This window comes from Pan troglodytes, chromosome 16, assembly GCF_028858775.2.
Source record: "Pan troglodytes isolate AG18354 chromosome 16, NHGRI_mPanTro3-v2.0_pri, whole genome shotgun sequence".
In the NCBI taxonomy this organism is placed as follows: domain Eukaryota; kingdom Metazoa; phylum Chordata; class Mammalia; order Primates; family Hominidae; genus Pan; species Pan troglodytes.
This window is the reverse complement of record NC_072414.2, coordinates 12,397,673-12,420,587: the sequence shown is the minus strand read 5'-3', so window position 1 is coordinate 12,420,587 and position 22,915 is coordinate 12,397,673. Positions and strand designations below refer to the sequence as shown.

At 38.3% G+C, this 22,915-nt stretch overlaps 1 protein-coding gene and 1 non-coding gene across 2 annotated transcripts in view; both read left to right on the top strand.

Moving 5' to 3' along the window:
* The window catches only part of LOC100615278 (POTE ankyrin domain family member B3), a 32,848-nt gene extending 10,230 nt beyond the window's left edge, over window positions 1-22,618 (top strand). Inside the window, 7 exon segments of the mRNA XM_054667310.2 lie at window positions 2,438-2,508; window positions 9,533-9,603; window positions 11,005-11,049; window positions 12,088-12,254; window positions 20,670-20,793; window positions 22,429-22,502; window positions 22,504-22,618. Coding sequence (XP_054523285.2) covers window positions 2,438-2,508; window positions 9,533-9,603; window positions 11,005-11,049; window positions 12,088-12,254; window positions 20,670-20,793; window positions 22,429-22,502; window positions 22,504-22,516 — 565 coding nt within the window. The 3' untranslated portion in view covers window positions 22,517-22,618.
* Window positions 1,213-1,319, top strand: LOC112205823 (U6 spliceosomal RNA). The gene has a single exon (XR_002939906.1). It is a non-coding gene; the product is annotated as a U6 spliceosomal RNA (small nuclear RNA).
* Window positions 22,619-22,915: the final 297 nt, after the last annotated feature.

Sequence of the window (22,915 nt, the reverse complement as noted above, 5' to 3'; positions counted from 1 at the left end):
TCTTACATATCAGGTGAGATGTCATAGTTTGGTTCAGGTAGTTTTAGAGTAGCAGTGAGTTAGTCCCCTGCATCAGCCAGAAATCAGACAAAAAGCAAGACAAGTTAGAAGTACCAATGGGTGCAGGATTCTTTACCTCAGGACTTTTAAGACCTTTATCCTTAGAGATCCCAATATTGTTCATTTCATCCAAGTATAACACCTATGCATGGGATAAAAAAGAGTTTCACATCTTTGATTTTTTGGATTAGTTATTTGGGTCTTGAAATGTCCAGTTTAGCAGAAAGCCTTGTACTGTCTTCTGGGGACTATCTCCTACATACTCCTTGAATTTTTCAAGAACCAAAGGGGTTCACTAAATCCAAGGAAGACAGTCCCTTTTATCCAGTCAGAAGGAGGAGAAAAAAAAGGACATTCCAATCATTCTGTTGTTTCCATTGTTTCTGTTGCTGCATTGTTGCCACTCAAACTGGTTCTGCTGCCTGGTAATTGTTGACCTTTGACACCAAGGTGCCCTTACTGATTCAGATCCCTCAAGTCTTCATGGGGATTCATACAGTGACTTTGAAGTTACAACATTTTTTAGTTCCCTTACCTATGCTTATATGCTCAGCCATTGTTCCCAAAGCACCAGCACCCTGCTCTGGCCGCTGGGCATCCTGACTTTATCCGCACACAAAGTGAGCAAATTGACCCTTCCTCCTGTATTCGGAACCTAATGTGGAACCCACATCTTAGCCAAGAATTAGCTGAGACCTTCATGGTAAGAGATCCTTTCAGGCCGTTGTTGGTCTTTTCTCTAGCAGATATTAGGTGGGCTTGTTATAAAGGGTCAGAGGGGTTCAAATAATGTGGCAGAAAGAGATCAGTGTTTGTTTCTTCTTCTTTGCTACCAGATCTACACTGTGAGGCACCTTTATATCCTGTGTAGAACCTTAGGCAGTAGAAAGTCCCATATGAGCCTTCCCCAAGCAGTGGCTCCCAGCTGTGGTTGGCCCCTTGAGTGATCTGATTTATATGATAATGAAAATCGTCCAAGCTACTTCCATCTCTAGCTCAAGATTTTAAAATATTTTCAAATTGTATCTCACAGGAAGCCATTGAAGAGAATTCTCAGAATCTCAAGTAGGTTAAGTAAGTAGTGATGAGTCTTGGACAAGAGCCAAGCCTTGTCCATGACTCATCACAAATCATGTGTAAAAGTAGGGCTTTGTGCCTGCTTTGGTGGCACATATCCTAAAATTGGAACAATACAGAGAAAGTTAGCATGGCTTCTGCATAAGGAGGCAGCACAACTCTTTGAAGCATTCCATATTTTGTGCAGTCACTGGAAGATCATTTCACTATTTGCTGACTAGCTCTAAGGAAACAGTGTGAATCAAAGCAAAATGGGTGCCACCAAAATATCGAAATGTGATTTGTGCTGCAAAAATAGTCATGGAAGATGGTCTGTGAGATGATTTAGAGCTGAATAATGTGTTCAGTGCAAAATATAAGTATGTATGTCAAAAATTAGAGAATGTCAATTTGCAGCTTCTTCATGAAAACTGAAAAAAAATAAAAGTAGAGTTTTGGTCTCCCATGTCAGCTGGAATTGAACATCAATATAAAGCATTATCCTAACAAACATCTGCTGGCTCAGAGTTTGAGTCTGTAGAGAAGGATCATTGCTCCAAGCCAGGTCTTAACATCCATTGGTTTTTCTGCCCTTAGCACAACAAATTGGTCAACTCCGTAATAGTGGACAATCACATTATCTACTTTAATGAGAGATTTATGAAAAAATTTAGTTACAAACTATGACACAGTTGAGATGCCCTGAATTATAAGCCATAAGGAGTAGGACAACTAAGAAGCAAAATTAGGACTTAATAACATTTTCTGAAAACTACAGCATTTGCATATTAGAACCTATGAACAAAATACACATGGGGTTTTATTTGGGATTCCAAGATAATTTTAGTCATAAAGTTTAGGAACAGATTATTCCATTGCTTTACTATTTCTCTGAGCATTTAAAAAATGTTACCTTGTTAAGTCTTTATAACAACCTAGTGAAATAAGGCAGCAAAGTCCTCACTTTGTAGAAGAAGACATTGAGCCTAAGAGAAGAAAGTTGTCCAAGAACAAATAGCTGTTCATTATGGAGCTAGGACTTATGCAGAGTTGGGACACTTTCTATTATGTCATGCTAATGCATGCTGATTTACTGGGTCACAGTGCCCTTGATTTATGAGCATTTCACCTAATTTTTTTTCTTCTTTAATTAGAAGCTTAAGGAAAAGTTTGTAGAATGTACTCATAAGTGTATGGGATAATACTGTTAAATTCTGATATTATGATATTGTTTGAAATACTCCAAGAATTTTACATTTGGTAAGTATTTTTTATATCAGTATTAAAATAGTAATTTGGTTTATTACATTTTTTTACATAGAATTTGTGAATTACTTTCTGACTATAAAGAAAAACAGATGCTAAAAATCTCTTCTGAAAGCAGCAATTCAGGTAAGACTTGTGATAATGAATTACTTTAGGTCAGTTGTCCACAATGTTTTTGGCAGCAGGGACCGGTTTTGTGGAAGACAGTCTTTCCATGGGCTGGGGGAAGGTGGGGATGGTTTCAGGATTATTCAGCCATGTTTCATTTATTGTGCTACTTTATATTATTATTACATTGTAATATATAATGAAATAATTATACAACTTACCATAATGTAGAATCCGTGGAAACTCTGAGCTTATTTTTCTGCAACTAGATGGTCTCATCTAGGGGCAAAGTGAGACAGTGACAGATCATCAGGCATTAGATTCTCATATGAAGCACACAACCTAGATCCCTCAGATGAGCAGTTCACAATAGGGTTCATGCTCCAATGAGTATCTAGTGCTATCACTGATCTGACTGGAGGCAGAGTTCAGGCAGTAATATGAGCCATGGGGTGTGGCTGTAAGTACAGGTGAAGCTTCCCTGGTTTGCCTGCTGCTCACCTCCTCCTGTATGGTGTGGTTCATAATAGTCCGTGGACTGGTACCAGTCTGTGACCTGGGAGTTGTGGACCCCTGCTCTGGGTGGTCCTACCATAGATAAAAAAATAAAAGTAAGGAATTTTTGATCACAAAAGAACGCCAAAGCACAAGTCATGTTACATATCCTTGTCCCAACAAGGTCTCACTCTTACTGACTTCATTCCTCCTCATTTGAAGTTGGAAAGAGATACATTTACTTTGTTGGAACAAGATGTGTTCTCTACCTGCTGGTCAATTGTCTTGATAACAGTAATTTTGTTAGAACAAGATGCTCTGCTACCATTTACCAAAAGATTGTCATAATAAATGTACAAATTGCCCAACTCTAGGCTCAGCAGATTATAATAAAAGTAGAAAAATGCTTCACATTAACAAAAATACTAGTATGCCACCTGTTTGTGGACACCTAATACATTGTATAATCCAAACTGGATGAGGACACCTTTAATTTAGCCATCTATTTATCAAAAAGCTTCTGTAAGTTAGGTTTTATAAGTTGCAGAAGACAAAGATGGAATAGATGTAGTTTTGATCTTTAAGGTGCTCATAATAGAGGTGTCTCTATTTCATTTCTGTGCTTTTTCAACAGAATTTACAAAGAAAACATTTCTATGTTTTCACTTGTCCACTTAACAAATAACTATCAAATGTCTTTTAGATACTAATCATTTTTCTAATGCTACAGAACACACACAATTAAAAATACAGACAGGAGCTTGTTATTATCATTGTCATTTTTATTATTTTACTACTTTATTCAGTGCTTACTGTGTGCTAGATGCCAACTGGAAGCTTATAATTATGATTTATTATGTATTAATTATGTGCCAGACATATGTGATGAGGAATGAAAGTTTTGAAAAAAAGTAGGTATGATTCAAAGTAAGCATGCAGAGTGAGAAGAATTTTTCTAGGTAAAGAAGCAGAAGAATAATTTTTGGCAGAAGGAACATGCAACAAGTTTGTGTGTTTGCCAGAAGAACATCTAATGAGATTGCCTGTTTGGCAGGAAGAGCAACAAGTGCAAAGGACAAGATGCCGAGTGAAATTTGCAGGGTTTCTGAGCAGTTCACTTTTGCTAGTACCAAAAGTGTGAGACACCAGAGGTGGGGAATGAGGTGAATACTTAGCTAAGGCAAGTTTATGATAGACTTTTTTAATACTATAGAAATGAGTAGGTCTTACCCTGTGGGCCATGGGAAATTTACCAGGTAGAATGCTTTGGACTGTAAATACTAGATGAGCAGTGGCTAAAACAGTAGGAACCAGAGTTGTTTTGGTTGTTCAGTGATATCCTAGGATCCCATTTGTCCCTCTTTCAGCTGTGCTGTTGGCAGTGTTTTCTTCATGTCTCCTTTCATGGTTGGCTAATCCGCAGCAGCTCCAAACATCTTGTTCTCACAACACAACATTTCAAGGGCTGCTTTTCTTCACATGTGTCTTTTAAACAGGGAGAAAACTTAGAAGCATGCAAGGGGCTTCCTGTAACATTTCATTGGCTGGGTCACACCACATGCTCATTCCCAAACCAGGCAATGGGATGGCAAATACATGATTAGCTTAGAATAAACATTTCTCTTTCTGAGGCTGAGGAGGGGGATTGGGATAATAAATATCCCAATAGACTTGTGTTTCTTCTCCAAGAAAGAATAAGGAATGGCTATTGATAGGAGCCAACAATGTGTGCTGCAGGGGCTCATTGGAGAAATTTGAGCAGGGGAGTTACAAGATTAAATTTGAATATTAAGGCATATTCTGCTTATGGTGTAAAATGGGTTAGTAAGCTTTTTCTGTAAAGGACCAGGTGGGAAATATTTTAGACTATGTGGTCTCTGTCATATCTACTTAACCAGGCTGTTGTCTGTTGTTGTAGTGTGAAAGCCACCATGATTATATGTAAGCAAACAGGCATGACTGAGCTCCTATAAAACTTTATTTACAAAGCCAAAAGGCAGATTGGATTTGGCCTGTGGCCTATAGTTTGCTGGGATTGATGGAAGATAACCAGCCGCCCCGTCCGGGAGGTGAGGGGCGCCTCTGCCCGGCCGCCCCTACTGGGAAGTGAGGAGCCCCTCTGCCCGGCCAGCCGCCCTGTCCGGGAGGGAGGTGGGGGGGTCAGCCCCCCGCCCGGCCAGCCGCCCTGTCCAGGAGGGAGGTGGGGGGGTCAGCCCCCCACCCGGCCAGCCGCCCCATCTTGGAGGGAGGTGGGGGGGTCAGACCCCCGCCCAGCCAGCCGCCCCGTCTGGGAGCTGAGGGGCGCCTCTGCCCGGGCGCCTCTGCCCAGCCGCCCCTACTGGGAAGTGAGGAGCCCCTCTGCCCGGCCAGCCGCCCCATCTGGGAGGGAGGTGGGGGGGTCAGCCCCCCCGCCCAGCCAGCCGCCCCATCTTGGAGAGAGGTGGGGGGGTCGGCCCCCCCGCCCGGCCAGCCGCCCCGTCCGGGAGGGAGGTGGGGGGGTCAGCCCCCTGCCCAGCCAGCTGCCCCGTCCGGGAGGTGAGGGGCACCTCTGCCCGGCTGCCCCTACTGGGAAGTGAGGAGCCCCTCTGCCCGGCCAGCCGCCCCGTCCGGGAGGGAGGTGGGGCGGGTCAGCCCCCCACCCAGCCAGCCGCCCCATCCGGGAGGTGAGGGGCGCCTCTGCCCAGCCACCCCTACTGGGAAGTGAGGAGCCCCTCTGCCAGGCCAGCTGCCCCGTCCGGGAGGGAGGTGGGGGGGTCAGCCCCCCACCCGGCCAGCCGCCCCATCCGGGAGGTGAGGGGCACCTCTGCCCAGCCACCCCTACTGGGAAGTGAGGAGCCCCTCTGCCAGGCCAGCTGCCCCGTCCGGGAGGGAGGTGGGGGGGTCAGCCCCCCGCCTCGCCAGCCGCCCCGTCCGGGAGGGAGGTGGGGGGGTCAGCCCCCCACCCGGCCAGCCGCCCCGTCCGGGAGGTGAGGGGCGCCTCTGCCCGGCCACCCCTACTGGGAAGTGAGGAGCCTCTCTGCCCGACCACCACCCCGTCTGGGAGGTGTGCCCAACAGCTCATTGAGAACGGGCCAGGATGACAATGGCGGCTTTGTGGAATAGAAAGGCGGGAAAGGTGGGGAAAAGATTGAGAAATCGGATGGTTGCCGTGTCTGTGTAGAAAGAAGTAGACATGGGAGACTTTTCATTTTGTTCTGTACTAAGAAAACTTCTGCCTTGGGATCCTGTTGATCTGTGACCTTACCCCCAACCCTGTGCTCTCTGAAACATGTGCTGTGTCCACTCAGGGTTAAATGGATTAAGGGTGGTGCAAGATGTGCTTTGTTAAACAGATGCTTGAAGGCAGCATGCTCGTTAAGAGTCATCACCACTCCCTAATCTCAAGTACCCAGGGACACAAACACTGTGGAAGGCCGCAGGGTCCTCTGCATAGGAAAACCAGAGACCTTTGTTCACTTGTTTATCTGCTGACCTTCCCTCCACTATTGTCCTATGACCCTGCCAAATCCCCCTCTGTGAGAAACACCCAAGAATTATCAATAAAAAATAAATTAATTTAAAAAAAAAAAGGAAGATAACCATGTAAAGAAACCAGGAGACAAAGGAAGCTTTTGCAGTAGTCAGCTATAGTTTCCATGTCATACATCCTTGGACTAGTATCAATGTATTCTAGGGTTTTCACCTGCCCGTGGCAAAATAAAGTTTGGAATCTCAGTTACTCATTTTAATGTGTTGGCCTTTTTTTGGTGTTATGCTTTTTTCATTTGTTTTGCTTAATTTTTTTCATGTAAGAAATAACATTAATAGTTGGAAGGGTTGTTTGTAATAAAAGCCATTTTGTAAATGTTTATATTCTCAGTGGCAGTGGTAATATAAAGCAGAGGAAGAAGAGAGGTATAGTCAATATGATTTAGTGATAATTGAATGAGAAAGGTTTGGGGGACAGAGAAATGTCAGATAATTTACAGGTTTCCACGTTGTACACTAGTATTTAACCTGGACATGAGGAAGGAGTAGGAAATTTTCTCCATGACCTGTGTGAGTCACAGCTTCCAGAAAAGAAAGAGCAAGGAGCATATTAAGGAATCACAGCAAAATCAGTCCTAGAGTGCCCTGCTTGACTTCATGTCATAGTTCTGACTTCTAAAAAATCATTTTCTGCAAAATGTGCTTTGTGTTTTTCCCCTCTTGCAGCCTGCAGCCAAACAGAATCCCTTTAGCAGGGCACTTTTGTGTTCTTCCTTTAAACAAAGCAACATATAAATAACAAAAAAGAAGTAAGAGAAAGAGTGTTTTTTGTATAGGCTAGCATTTAACTTAAACTTGAGAGCGAGTACTAGGATTATACTTAGAATTTATGGACTGGGTAGGAAGACTAGATAGAAATCTAAATATTGCTGACTCAAACACAGTGTGATTTTTTTGCTTTATTGTCACAGCTCTGAATTCACAACTATTAGTTATATTCATATACACTATAACTTTATAAAGCACCTTCCCAAATATTAAGTGATTTATTATAATTTCTATGACTTATTGTAGAATTGACTTTCCAAGCGTTCATTAGAATTATTGAGAATTTGCTACATAGTATCATCTCAGCTGTGTCCACATGAGCTAGCTGTCACCTTGTCTTAATGAATAATGGCTCACTAGGAATATTGGTTTTGGCATTAAAATGATCTACATCTAAATACAGATAGGACCAGAGACCACTCTTGAACGTTAATGTCTAAGCATCTTAAAAGTACACATAAGGCTTTCATAATCTGACTTCTGCCCTACTCTACATCTTTAGCCCTTTTCCCTGTGTGCCCTTTCTCTGGAATTACTGAGTGGCTCTTAATGCCCTACTCACTCCTCCTTCTATTGCAGGCAAATACTTTCACTCTTTCAGGCCTCGCTCCTGCTCTTGCTGCTGTGTGGCATGCTGTCACCCTTTCTTGCCCTCTACCACTTTTAATCTAGCTAGCCTCAGTATTTAAGTCTCTGCTTGGGCAGGTGTTCTAGAAAAGCCATCCCTGACAGGCTTTATTTTCATTCTTTTTAAACCCTAACACCTAGCATGTATGTAGCAGGACTCAATAAGAAATTTCTGAGTAAAATAAAGACTGTTTTTACAAAGATGATGTGCAAGACTGTCCTCTGCAGTCTTGGAGTAGAGGGGACAGACCTGTGGAGGAATAATGTACAGTTCAGGTGGTAAAGGTGCAGTAGAAAAATCAGTGATGTCCTAAGGCTACCTCAAGGAAGGAGTTACCTGTTTATCTGGGGAAAGATCTGCAGAATCAAGGAAGACTTCCCATAGCATTGTTTTAAAAGATGAAAATAAGGCTGGGTGTGGTGGCTCACACCTGTAATTGCAGCATTTTCGGAGGCTGGAGCAGGTGGATCACAAGGTCAAAAGATCAGGACCATCCTGGCCAATGGTGAAACCCCATCTCTACTAAAATTACAAAAATTAGCTGGGCATGATGGTGTGTGCCTGTAATCCCAGCTTCTCAGGAGAATGAGACAGGAGAATCATTTGAACCAGGGAGTCAGAGGTTGCAGTGAGCTGAGATTGTGCCACCGCACTCCAGCCTGGTGACAGAGCAAGACCCTGGCTCAAACAAAAAAAAACAAAAAAAAGAAAAATGAATATAAATTTGTCATAATAGTGGATGGAAACATTTTAGATGTTAAGAAGACATTGTACACTAACAAAGGTGTCAGTAGTAATTTTGGAAATCATTTGTAAGGTACTATTTTTGCAGAAAACAGGAGGCAGGAGAGACCCAGTTTGTCAAACAAGAGGATTTTATTTAGGTGCACACCAGTTCAGCGGATTTGCATCAAAAACCTGAGCCCTGAACAAAGACAGGGCTTGGCTTATATAGGCAAACTTACAGAAGCAGAACAAAGGCAGTTAATCATATAGTGACAGTTTTGCAACCACTGCATAGCTTGTGACCTTGCAGCTGCATTGAAGGAAAACAAGAATTTGCAAAATATATGCATTTGTAAAAATAGCTATGAATAAATGCTGAGGGGGAGGGGAGATGGTAAAGGAATTTGTTTTCTTAACTTTTCTCTGGGATGTCTGGAGCCCATACCTGTGGGCTCTGGCTTCTCAGACAGGGTCACCACAACCTTTCCTGGGCCCTGCCTGATACTATCCTTAGAGTCAGAGTAGCTAAGTGCAGGAAAACTTGTTTCTCTTTAAAACTAAATTTTCTTTTCTTTACATTTACTGCTTCACTATTAGGAAGTGAACAACATACTGAGTTACCTTATATGTTTCTACTGTATTTTAAAGTTGTGTTTCTGGTGGTTTTGTTCATTTATGTGGGGTGGATGAATTTGTGAGTGAATCATATCAGGTGTCTCCCCAAGTGGTTTGTTGAAGTTTTGGAGAATTATTTCCTAAGTAACTATTTCATGAAAGACTAAACACTCAATTTATGAAATAAAATAAAATGTTGTCTTCAATCTATTTTTATAAAGGCAATAGTTTTTAACTGTTCTAAGTGGTTCATCTTAACTGAATATATGGATTTCTCAACAGAACAAGACTTAAAGCTGACATCAGAGGAAGAGTCACAAAGGCTTGAAGTCAGTGAAAATAGCCAGTCAGAGGCATGGAAAATTTTAAATTTAAATTTTTGATTTAATGTTGTTTTCTTTGCTTTAACAATATTAGATAGTCCAAATGAAATTACCTTTCAGACTAGGTTTTAAGAATCAATAGATTCTTTTTTTAAGAATTTTTTAATAAGATTCTTAAAATTTATTTTAATAAATTCAGCAATCTCATTAACAGAAGAATCAATAAATTCTAATTTAACATTTCATATTTAGCTTAAAAACATAACCACTATAAAATTTAAAATACTCTTATTTTACAGTATTCTTATTTAAAATATTCTTATCTGCCTTTTTGATTAGCTTATAGCTAATCTTTCCTTTTGGAATAGAGGCAAAAACATATTCCAGACCTTTGTTTGTTCTTTTATTTTTACAACACCCTAACATGATAAAGTAACATCAATTATTGGATTATATTATTAAGCAATAGAACTATGAACAATGTAACACTGAAGGTCCCTGAGCTGGATTCATGGTTAAAGAATAATCACATCCAGTGATTGAAAATCTGCAGTTTTATATTGTCAGTCACTGATACCAAGGTTAAAGACATATTCTGCCTTGTGGTCTCTCACTGACTTCAGCATTTCTGTTCAGGGAGGGAACCAGGTCATAAAAGCAACCCAACTGCCTATTACAAGAATCATATCTTGCAGAATGGGACATTTGGTGTTAGTGCACAAACACAATAACCTTCTACCTTATTTTAGTTGCAGAAAATCAGTACAGATTATTAAAAAAATTTTATCCATTGTAATTAGTACACCTTAGAATATATTACAACTGGACTTAAGCAGATCATCTAGATACATAACACTATCATATTACAGCATATAATTTCAATTAAAATTTAAGAATTTGCATTTCTTTCTGTTGGGTGTTGATTTCAGCTCCTAAAAATTTGAAGCATGCCTACAATCCAATTAGGAATCTTTTAAAAAAGCACTTCAGTGCACTGTAGGGGCTCACTAGTTAGGGTTTCATGAGATATACTCTTTTCAAGTGAGGAAGCCCTTGGAACACTACAAATCATCTGCTAATTCATTTTTGGTAGATTTAACACATAACAAATTAAGTTTAGTTCAAACAAATGGTAACAAAGTTAAGTTTGCTGGTTCATGTTTTTATTCTCCCTTTGTCTGAGGTGAATTATTTTTCACATGTTACTCAGAAGCCAATGATGTGGCAGTAGCTAAACATAGATTAAAAAGTTAATTCTTAATTTTAATTATTTATTTAATTATTTTAACAGTTAAATTTTATTTTATTTTCTAATTTTTCATGTCCATACTTGATTACTTAAGAATAAAATTATTTTAACATGCATTCCAAAAGAGGAGACATACACGGAAATACAACAAGCAAATTAACCTTCTATTTTTGCATCTGCAGAAAATGTCTCAAGAACCAGAAATAAATAAGGACTGGGATAGAGAGGTATACCTTTATGTTCAAATGTTTCTGTTGAATTAGATTTTTATGTTATGCTGTTTAGCAAAGTGTAGTAAGTGTAGGCATACATGATCCTATCATGTAAGTAGCATAAATCACCAGTGAAAAATTTAATATTTAACTCAGAAAGAATTCTGTACATTGAGTTTTCAAGAGATACAAACCCTAGAGAGATTCTTTCATTATTATGGAACAATCCTGAGTGGTGCCATAAAATGCTAGGAAATGCCACTTTAGGAGCTTTGGACCAATCATTTTATCTTTCTTGGTTTTAGTCTGATTATCACTAGATAATGTGGCTAAAGAAGATAATTACTTATTCTTTGTAACTTCCAGCTGGAAAGTTGTATAGCTATTGAATGTGAAATTTGGGGAGCATCTAATTTTCTGGAATTCCACGCTTGCACCTCAGCAGTTTCACTCTGCTCCTTGTGTTGTGGCAAACTTTGGTTTTCATGTTTCAGTGAGCACCATCATGTTTTTGATATCCAGGAACCAAAGGAAAAAAGAACGATCAAAGGCAGTGGGGGAGGAGAATATCTTAGTGCAGAAAAGGGCCATCTTCCTTTCTATTCCTGAAGTCCCCCAGTGTCTCATCCTCTACATCTGAGTGTTTAATGTAAAATCTAGGTGGTAAAGACAGAAGACACATTTTGTGTCTATGTCGTTTTATTTTTGTGTTCCCACGAGTCAAATGGGGTAAATTCATATATAAGATTCTGAAGAGTTTTTGGGAATAAAAGCACAAAATGAAGGAGGGCCCTTTTTGAATTTTGGAAAATTCTGTTTTATTCAAACAGCAATCAAGCAAACTTTACAAAAATTTCAATGATATACTAATGACATGATAATTACATCTTAAAATTATACGGTAATAGTTCTGTATATATGATCAAATTTAAGTGTGAGATATTTTTAATGACTAAAATAATGGCAAACTGAGTCAATTGATAAAATCAATTAAAAAGGTTATTTTTATTCAATAAAGTTATAACCATCCTTAATATCAAACTTCCACTCAAGGTTGAAGAAGAAATAAAGAAGCATGGAAGTAATCCTGTGGGATTCCCAGAAAACCTGACTAATGGTGTCGCTGCTGGCAATGGTGATGATGGATTAATTCCACAAAGGACGAGCAGAAAACCTGAAAATCAGCAATTTCCTGACACTGAGAATGAAGAGTATCACAGGTAAGCCTATGGCAACATTTAATAGGAGATAACTATATGCTGTCAAACTAATCCTAATTTGGGCTAATATTCATGATGAACAAATTTTATACTTTTACTAGAATATTCAGCCTTGCCTGTTAATCAGAAAAATGAAAATCAGTAAACAATGAGTTACCGTTTTTTCCAGTCATTAATTTATTTGAAAAATAGCCAGCATTGGCAAATGTGAGGGAAAAGGCATTTTCTTTTCTTTTCAGTGAACTTTTATTTTAGCTTCAGGGTACATGTGCAGGTTTATTATATAGGTAAACTGTATCATGGAGGTTTGGGGTACAGATTATTTCATCAGCCACATAATAAGCAAAATACTCGAAAGGTAGTTTTTTGGTCGTCTCCCTCCTGCCACGCTCCACCCTCAAGTAGGCCCCAGTGTCTGTTATTCTCCTCTTTGTGTCCATGAGTTCTCATTGTTTAGTTCCCAGTAATGAGTAAGAATATGTGGCATTTGATTTTCTGTTCCTGCATTAGTTTGCTTAAGATAGTGGCCTCCAGCTCCATGTGTGTTGCTGCAAGGGAAATGGTCTCATTGAAAAAGACATTTCATACACTGTTGGTAAATACATTTTGAACATTAATTTAATAGCATATTCACACACACATATATATAACATAGTAAGGATATATAGGTATGTTAAGGATATTTGTATAGATTTGTCACATATATACTTATGTGTAAGGACATTTCTTACAGCATTATTATATCAAAAAGATGGATCCTTATCAATAGGAATGTATCATTATCAAAAGTAAATCCTTACCAATAGGAAATAGCTCAATTTTCATACCCAGAAAATAATACAGTATGCAACCATTTTTTACAAATGAGGTTAGATCTAGAGTATACTGATTATTTCACAATTAAAATGTATTTAAAGCATTTAGTTTGGTAACACATCTTAAGATAATTTTGTTAGAATTCTTGTAATATCTGCTGTGTTGCAAATGGAAGCTACACGCTACATTGACACTGTACCTTCTTAGCAACGAGATTGCTAGTTATTAAATTTTTGTTGTCAGTGCCTGAGTGCCGAAATATTGGACCTTCAATCTGAATATTGCCAAGGGATTGTACATGGGGATCTATATTTAATATAAACATTTGAGTATATTGGGTAAAACTTTTATTAAAATATATCAAAGTATCTTTCATCTGCTAAACCAGGAGCTGGCCAGCTTTTTCTGCAAAGAGCCATTTAGTAAATATTTTAGGCTTTGTGGACTATATATATTTATTTTTTTTGAGACAGGGTCTCTGTTGCCCAGGCTGGAGTGCAATTGTGTGATCACAGCTCACTGCAGCCTTGACTTTCTGGACTCTAGTAATCCTCCCACCTCAGCCTTTCTACTGGCTGGGACCCCAAGTGTGCAACATCACACCCAGCTAATTGACTCTATGGACTGTAAAGTGAATAAGCATGGCTGTGTTCCAAGATTCTTTACTTACAAAAACAGGCAGTGGTCTGGATTTGGCCCACAGGCGCTAATTTGCTGACCCGTGTGCTAAAAGGAAGGTGCTGCTAATGCAGTAACACTTATTTGTAAAAGTGCCCTGCATGTGTGACATTATCTTTCCTTTGAAAAAAGGATATATTTCAGTAGTCACCTCACCATATTTTTCCACAGTGATGTCATATAATTTTTAAAATTTCATTTGTAAAATAAGATTATTTTCTGCATTTCTGCCACTTTATTCCTGTTAATAGAACTCAGTATTTTACGGTGATCAATTACTTTGTGTATTTGATGAGTATCAACTGTCCTAGAATTGGCTGATTTTTATCAAGCAAGAAATACTCTCCTTGAAGCTTTTAGTTTTTCTTGGTCTTTATCTATAAGCATGAACAAAATAATAATCAGCTTCTGTAATCTAGAAATGGTCAAGGCAACTTTTAGTTCTATAGTTTTAAGAATTTAACACCTTGGTCTGGCATTTTTAATGCCAAATGTGTATAATTTTTATAAGCTTTAAAATATGTAATTGTTATATAAAATTTGAAAACTACACCTGTTATGTAAAATTTGAAACTATTTGTCTATTACTTTTCCATGACTGTGGAAGAAAATTACAACATTCTCAGCCATGACTCCTAAGTATGATGTCCTTAAAAGAACTGTCTACACTCATGAACTCAAATTTTCTTTTCATTCACTCTTGATCTCATGCCAGTAAGTCTTCAATTTCAGCAGTCCTCCAACGTTTTTCCTCAAGATTATCACTATTTTTTTTCTGTAATAAATCTAGGCACTTTTCTTCCACCTCATTTTATTTAATCTGTCAGCAATATTTGAGGCAATGGAGGACATCTCCTCCCTAAGGGCGTCTTCACTTGGCTTTCAGGACCTCACTGCCTCAGGCTTTTCCTCCTACCTTTCTAGTCCATTCATCATGTTCTGTTTTGCTTGCTCCTCCTCATCTTTCTCCTTTTGGACATTGTTGTTTCCCAGGGCTCACTCCTCAATCTTCTTTCTTATGACTTTTTCTTTTTCTTTTTTGGAGACAGAGTTTCGCTCTGTCACCCAGGCTGGAGTTCAGTGGTGTGATCTCGGTTCACTACAACCTCTGCCTCCTGGGTTCAAGCAATTCTCCTGCTTCAGCCTCCTGAGTAGCTGGCATTACAGGTGCATGCCACCATGCTCAGCTGATTTTTGTATTTTTAGTAGACACAGCATTTCCCCATGTTGGCCAGCCTGGTCTCAAACTCCTGACCTCAGGTGATCTGTCTGCCTTGGCCTCACAAAGTGTTGGGATTACAGGTGTGAGCCACTGCACCCAGCCCCTCATGACTTTTTCTACTGTGTATATGCTAGTGATTTCCAAATGTATGTCTCCAGCTCAGATCTCTCTCCTTAATTCCAGATTTCTATATCAGCCTGCCTACTTGACATCTCTATTTGGTTAGTTATTGGGTATCACACACTTGTCAGATCCAAAATTGGGCTACTGATGTCCTTCCTGAAATCTACACCTCATGTAGTCTTTCCTACTTTGGTTAAGGGCAACTCTTCCAGTTGCTCTGCCAAAAATCTCGGTGTCATTCTTGACTCATCTCTATCTCTCTCTCTCTGACACCTCACATCTAATCTCTCAGTAAATCTTGTCAGGTCTACCTGAAGAATATGTCCTGAAGCCAGTCATATCTCATACATCTGAGCCACCCTCATCTGCAGTCTAGATGAGTGTCATAGACTGGGAATTGATAGTCCTGGTTTTTAAAAACTTCCCTTTTCATCAATTCTTAACTCAGTGGATGTATTTAAAACATAAGTCAAATTGTGTCATTCCTCTGCCCCAGCCCTTCTGATTATCTCCCATTTCACTCGGAGTACTTGTCAAAGTTCCTCCTAATTATCTCCCTTGCTCTGCTTCAGCCACACTGAATTCTTGCCATCCCTTATCTACCCCTAGTGCTTAAAGATGCCAGGCACACCTCTGTGATTCGCAGTTCCCTGTGTCTGGAATGCTTTTTCCCCAGATATCCTCCTAGCTTTCTCTTTCCATTCCTTCAGTTCTTTATTTAAAACCCCCTTTCTAAGAAGAAGAGGAAAAAGGGTAAAAAGAAACACATTAAGGAACAACCACTTTCTGAGGAAGAACGGTGTGCTACCCAGACGCATCATGCTTAAGGTTCAATTGGGTGCCTACCAGGGATGCTCTCTAACGTAACGAAGGGAAGGTTCAGTGAAACAAAGTGATTTATCATCTCTAACTTCAAACCCATTTGTATCTTGACATCAACGCTGTTAACCTTATGTCATCATTTCTTAGAGACTTTGATATACAAATAAAAGGTTTTTTGTATTAGAAAAAAAAATCCCCTTTCTCAGCAGGGACTTTTCTGACCATCCCAACTTTCCCACCACCCTCCCCATCAAACACATAAACATTTCATTTTCCTGCTTTAGTTTTTCTCCTGTAACATCCTGTATATTTTGCCTTATCTGTCTGTTGTTATTGTGTGTTTTTCTCACTTTCATGAATAGGGTTTTTATTTTTCACTACCGTATCCTCACTGCCTAGAAAAAGGCCTAGCATATTGGATGAAGCTACCTAATAAATACTTATTAAATGAGTGAATGGAGTTTATCCTGGATATATTGTTTGATTAATTCTCACTTTAAAAATGTTTGACATGGTTCATTCTAACAGTTTTGCCCGGTAATTACGTGCATTTTTAAAATTGTTTTGGCTTTTTATAATAAGCTACATTCTTTATATTATTTTTTTTATTTAGAGAGAAAAGCCCAATATTGTGGTTATTCACTATTTATTCTTTTACTAGTAATCATAATTGTAGTTATGGCAAACTGAGTCAGAGGAATTGCAAACTTTACTGGTATTTTATTTTATTTTGAGATGGAGTCTCGCTGTATCCCCCAGGCTGGAGTTCAGTGGTATGATCTCAGTTCACTGCAACCTCCACCTTCTGATTCATGCATTTCTCCTCCCTCAGCCTCCCAAGGAGCTGGGATTACGGGGGCATGCCACCACGCCCGGCTAATATTTGTATTTTTAATAAAGATGGGGTTTCACCACGTTGGTCAGGCTGGTCTCGAACTCTGTACCTCAGGTGATCCACCCACTTCAGCCTTTCAAAGTGCTGGGATTACAGGCATGAGCCACTGCACCTGGCCACTAGTATTTTATCTAATACGGTGGCACATTTAATAGACTTACAAATTCTTTTCAAGGGATTATGAACCTTTGGTATTTGAAATAAAGAGACAGTTAGAATTTTTTGCTTCCTATAGTAAGAGGAATACTGGTCAGGCGCTGTCTATTCTGATGGAGCACGTGCTGCTGCATGGCTGTATTTCAGAAGCAAGCTGCTCACATTGATATTGGTTGGTGAGCAAGAGCAGTGGTCATTGATTGACTAGATTTCAAACTGGCTTTGGGTGGCTTCTTGTTACCATTGGTACAAGTCATTTCTTTCCTAAGTTAGAGTCAACTTTAACCGAAAATTTTCTGTATAAAAGTTGCCTTCAATTAACTATGTTCAAAATGAAACTATTTTATATTCCAGAATTGTAGACTTCATTTTAAAATTTTGGTCAAGATGAATTGGTTAATAATAGCTCTCAGGAAGATCTGTTTTCTTTTTTTTTAAATACATATTTCTCTGTATAATTTATTCCTTAAAATTAATTATTTTCTTTCTGTTTTTGGTATTTTTAGAAGCTTTTGCTCAAGTCCTAACATAATCTCCAGTAGGAGATTTTAGTCTCTTTGTCAGTTCATGTATGTATATGGTAGTGATACTCTCTTTTTAAATTCCTTTTCTCATTCACTTTCTTCTCAGTACAATAACAGTGATATTCTTATATATCTTTACCTCATTTAAAAGTAATTACAGTTTTCTGCTGGCAAATTCAGCTTTTTATATTTTGACTAAATACTAGGCTAAAATTGAAGAAAATTTACAAGGTCATTTTATTTTCAAACAAAATCATTACTAATAAAAATTGCTACTTTTGAAATATAAATAATGACATTTTGATATTTTAAAAGTAAGGATACACACCCCCCCCAATAGTTTGGCTTTGTGTTTCCACCCAAATCTCATGTCAAATTGTAATTCCCAGGTGTTGAGAGAAAGACCAGCTGGGAGGTATTGGATCATGGGTCGGTTTCCTCCATGCTGTTCTCGTGATAGTGAGTTCTCACAAGAGCAGATAATTCTATAATGGGCTCTTTCCCTTTCACTTCTCTCTCTCCTGCCACCTTTTGAAGAAGCTGCCTGCTTCCCCTTTACCTTCTGCCATGATTGTAAGTTTCCTGAGGCCTTCCCAGCCATGTGTAACTGTGAATCAATTAAGCCTCTTTCCTTTATGAATTGCCCAGTCTCAGGTATACATATATATATATATATAATGATTTTCTTTATTCCACTCATCAGTTGATGGACACTGGCTGATAACATATCTTTGCATATGTGAATTGTGCTGCAGTAAACATATGTATATAGGTGTCTTTTTGAGAGTATGATTTCTTTTATTTTGGGTAGGTATCCAGAAATGAGAATGCTGGATAGAATGGTAAGATCTACTTTAACAGAACTCTCCATAATGTTTTCCATAGATTTGTACTAATTTGTACCCCACCAGCAGTGTATAACTCTTCTTTTTTCACCACATCCACACCAACATCTGCTGTTTTTTTTATTTTAGTAGTGACCATTCTGGCTGAAGTGAGGTGATATCTCACTGTTGTTTTATTGTACATTTCCCTGATGATTAGTAATATTTAGCATGTTTTTATATTCTTGTTCACCATTTGTACATCTTCTTTTGAGAAATGTCTATTCATGTCATGTGCCCACTTTTTAATGGAATTATTTGTATTTTTCCTGCTGATTTGTTTGAATTTCTGGTAGGTTATGGACATTAATCCTTTGTTAGATTCATAATTTGCCCATATTTTCCCCATTGTATAGGTTGTTGGCTCACTTTGATGATTATTTCTTTTGCTGTGCTGAAGCTTTTTAGTTTAATTAGGTCTTTATTTATTTATTTATTTATTTTTATTTTTGTTGCTTTTGCTTTCAGGGTCCTCATCATAAATTATTTGCCTAGGCTAATGTCTTCAGGTCTTAGGTTTAGGCCATTAATCCATCTTGAATTAATTTTTTTACATGGTGAGAGATAGAGATCCAATTTTATTCTTCTATATGTGACTATCTTTTTTTCCCAGCACCATTTGTTGAATAACGTGTACTTTCTCCAGTGTATGTTTTTGTATCCTTTCTCAGAGATCATTTGGTTGTAAGTGGCCTTTTTTCTGAGTTGTCTATTCTGTTCCATTGATCTGTGTATCTACTTTTATACCAGTACCATGATGTTTGTTACTGTGGCCTTAGAGTATCATTTGAAGTCAGGTAATGTGATGCCAACATGTTTGTTCCTTTTGCTTGGTATGTCTGTTGCTATTCAGGCTCTTTTGTGGTTCTACATGAATGGCAGCTTTTTAAAATAACTCTGTGAAGAATGACATTGGTACTTTGGTAGAAACTGTATTGATTCTGTAGACTACTTTGGGCACTATGGCATTTTCACAATATCAGTGCTTTCAGTCCAGGAACATAGAATGTATGTTCATTTATTTGTATCATCTGTGATTTTCTTCAGTGGCGTTTTCCAGTTATCCTTTGATAGATCACTCACCTCCTTCATTAAGTATATTCCTAGGTATTTTACTATTTTGCAGCCATTGTAAAAAAGATTGGATTCTTGATATGACTCTCAGCTTGGTTGTAGTTGGTGTATAGTGGTACTATTCATTGGTGTTTGTATATTTTGTAACCTCTGAGACTTTACTAAATTCATTTATCAAATCTAGGAGTGTTTTGTAGGAGTCTGTAGGGTTTTCTAGGCATAAGATCATATCATTGGTGAAGAGAGAGTTTGACTTTCTCTTTTCCAATTTGGATGCCCTTTATTTCTCTTGCCCAATTGCTCTGCCTAGGGCTTCCCAGTTTTCTTCTTAATATGCATGAAATAAAAGTAAAATTGAAAGCGATTAATGATCAGTTTATTTCACATCTCTCTCTCATACACAGATAAAATTAATTCAAAGTTCTATGTTAAAAACACAATATTAGACCCTGTCTTGTTCCAAAGGGAATTTCTAAGTTGTCTATAAATTACAGAGGAATCAAGAATATAAGTGGAAACTGTTTCCAAAAAATAAACATAAAAAGTTTGGGTTAACACAGGGGTTTTCAATCCCCAGGCCACAGACCAGTACCAGTCCCTGGCCTGTTAGGATCTGGGCCACACAGCAAGAGGTTAGTGGTAGGTGAGCAAGTGAAGCTTCATCTGTTTACAGCCACTCTCTGTCACATTACCACCTGAGCTCCTCCTCCTGTCAGATCAGCGGTGACATTAGATTGTCATAGGAGTGTGACTTGAACCCTATTGCAAGCTGCTCATGCATGGGATCTAGGTTGTTCACTCCTTATGAGAATCTAATGCTTTATGATCTGTCACCATCTCCTGTCACCCCTAGATGAGACCATCTAGTTGCAGGAAAATAAGCTGAGGGCTCCCACTGATTCTACATGATGGTGAGTTATGTAATTATTTCATTATATATTAGTAATAATAGAAATGAAGTGCACAACGTATGTAATGTGCTTGAATCATCCTGGAACCATCCCCCACCTCAGGTCCATGGAAAAATTATCTTCCACAAAACTAGTCCCTGGTGCCAACATGACTGGGAGAGCAGGGTTAACAGATGTGAGACCCCTTTGCCTTGTCTTGGATTAATGTGCAGATATACATTGTGTGAATGACATCTGATGGTGCCATCTTGCCCTGTAGATCATTTTAGGGACACCTCCAGTATTTCATGAAAATTAAAATTTCTTCTAGTGACAAACAAAATGATACCCAGAAACAACTTTCTGAAGAACAGAACACTGGAATATCACAAGATGAGATTCTGACTAATAAACAAAAGCAGATAGAAGTGGCTGCAAAGAAAATGAATTCTGAGGTATTTTCTTTAGTCATTATCAAATGTTTTCATATGTGTGTATATTTTAAAAAAGCTTTATTTTGGAAGGTATAAAGGATTTTTAAATCATATATATACACACACACACCCTGTATATCATTGATCATATATCTATATATGTACACATAGGATAAAGCCATGTTCTTAATTCAACTGCATTTGCCTGCAGCAGTCGAGTAGTGACCTTCACAATGGCCTCAATCCAAAGGAAAAGCATTTGATATTTTTCATAAGAATTGATTATCTTTCCAATATCAAAAATAAGTTTTGCTACTAACAACAGATTTGCTAGTTTTGGGACATTAGTTCTTTTTAAAATATTAATAGAGAAGTCAGTTTGTTATTTTCACTAATAGGAAAGTAGGAAATGTACAGCTGGGTCAGAGGCCACATTGTGGATGTCATTATCCTTGCTTTTGAGGAGAGGAACAGTTTGCTCCGAGTAGTTTCTCATTTCAATGCAAAGAGCTTTGAAAACAATGACATGCCATGATACACATTTAGTGATAATTTATTGATAAGTATTTTGTTCCCAGATGAATAGTTCAGTATGGTTCCCGTATTTCACACTTACTACTATAATGTTTCAAACATTATGAAGAGGAAAGAAAAGTTATTGCAATGGCAAATAATCTCATGATTTCTAAGAAAAGCCTTGTAAGTTATATCTTATTTACCATTTGTATTTTGAAATAAAAGGCTTCTTTTGTATTTATATATTTACACCACAGAAGCAACTGATTTTGTGGAGGATCACTAGAAGTAGCATCAGAAGACCTGGCAAAAATCTTGCACGTTGCATATATACGTGTGTGTGTGTGTGTGTGTGTGTGTATTCTAGATGGAGTCTTGCACTGTCACCCACGCTGGAGTGCAATGGCACAAACTCAGTTCACTGCAACCTCTGCCTCCCAGGTTCACACGATTCTCCTGCCTCAGCCTCCTGAAATGCTGGGATTACAGGTGTGAGCCACTGGTCCTTGCTGCATATATTTTTTGACCTCTCCTTTTAAGAATCGTGATCTTAAATGAGTTGAGTGTTGTATGTAGAAGTGCAATGCTTAGATGCCGGTGTGTACATTGTAGAAGGGTACAATGCTTAGATTTAACAGTTATGAATAAATGTAATTCTTATAACTGACTGTAAAAATATTAGAAAAGCAGTATATTGATAAAACATTCCTCAGAAAAAGGAACTTAAAGAACTTTGAGGAATTGCTTCTGTCCTAATATATGCATAGCTAAGGCTCTTATGATGGTGTGGTTTGTAGGTTAGATATCAGAGTGTAAACCCAATTTAAAAAATGTAGCCAAATGTATTAATCTTCTATTTTATGCCTCTGGGTTTTTTGTAATTCAGAGAAAGGCTTTTCCAATTCTGAAATTCTTAAAAATCCTCTAGTGATTTATTTTTCATGGTATTTAGATAAATATTTCAATTTTTGGAATTTACACTCTTTTAGATTTGAAGTTTTGTCCAACTTTTTTCCAGTGAAATATCCACTATGGGAATTATTTCATTATACAAATCTAAATGTCATTCTTTAATTTTAGAAGAAATCATGATATGTCATTCTATTGAGTGCTAACGAAAAGTTCCCTTTGTTTACTTAGCTTTCTCTTAGTCATAAGAAAGAAGAAGGTCTCTTGCGTGAAAACAGCATGTTGCGGGAAGAAATTGCCATGCTAAGACTGGAACTAGATGAAACAAAACATCAGAACCAGCTAAGGGAAAATAAAATTTTGGAGGAACTTGAAAGTGTAAAAGAAAAGAGTGATAAACTTCTAAAGGCTATACAATTGAATGAAGAAGCATTAACGAACACCAGTATTTAAGTACAGTGGACAGCTTAGGATTTTGACAACTGAGAATGCTCAGTTTTGAACTGGAGAATGTAAGACACAGCTAGGAAACACTGGAAATGGAAATTCAATCATGTCATTGTAGACTGACTACTGCTCTACATGATTGTGATCAAAGTCAGATAGCTGAAAGGGACTTCTTTCCAGAGAACAAACATCAACAGGTTTATTTACAGGAGAAAATGAATTCTCATATATCTCACCTAAAAGATAACAGTGAGATTCTTTCTGAACAACT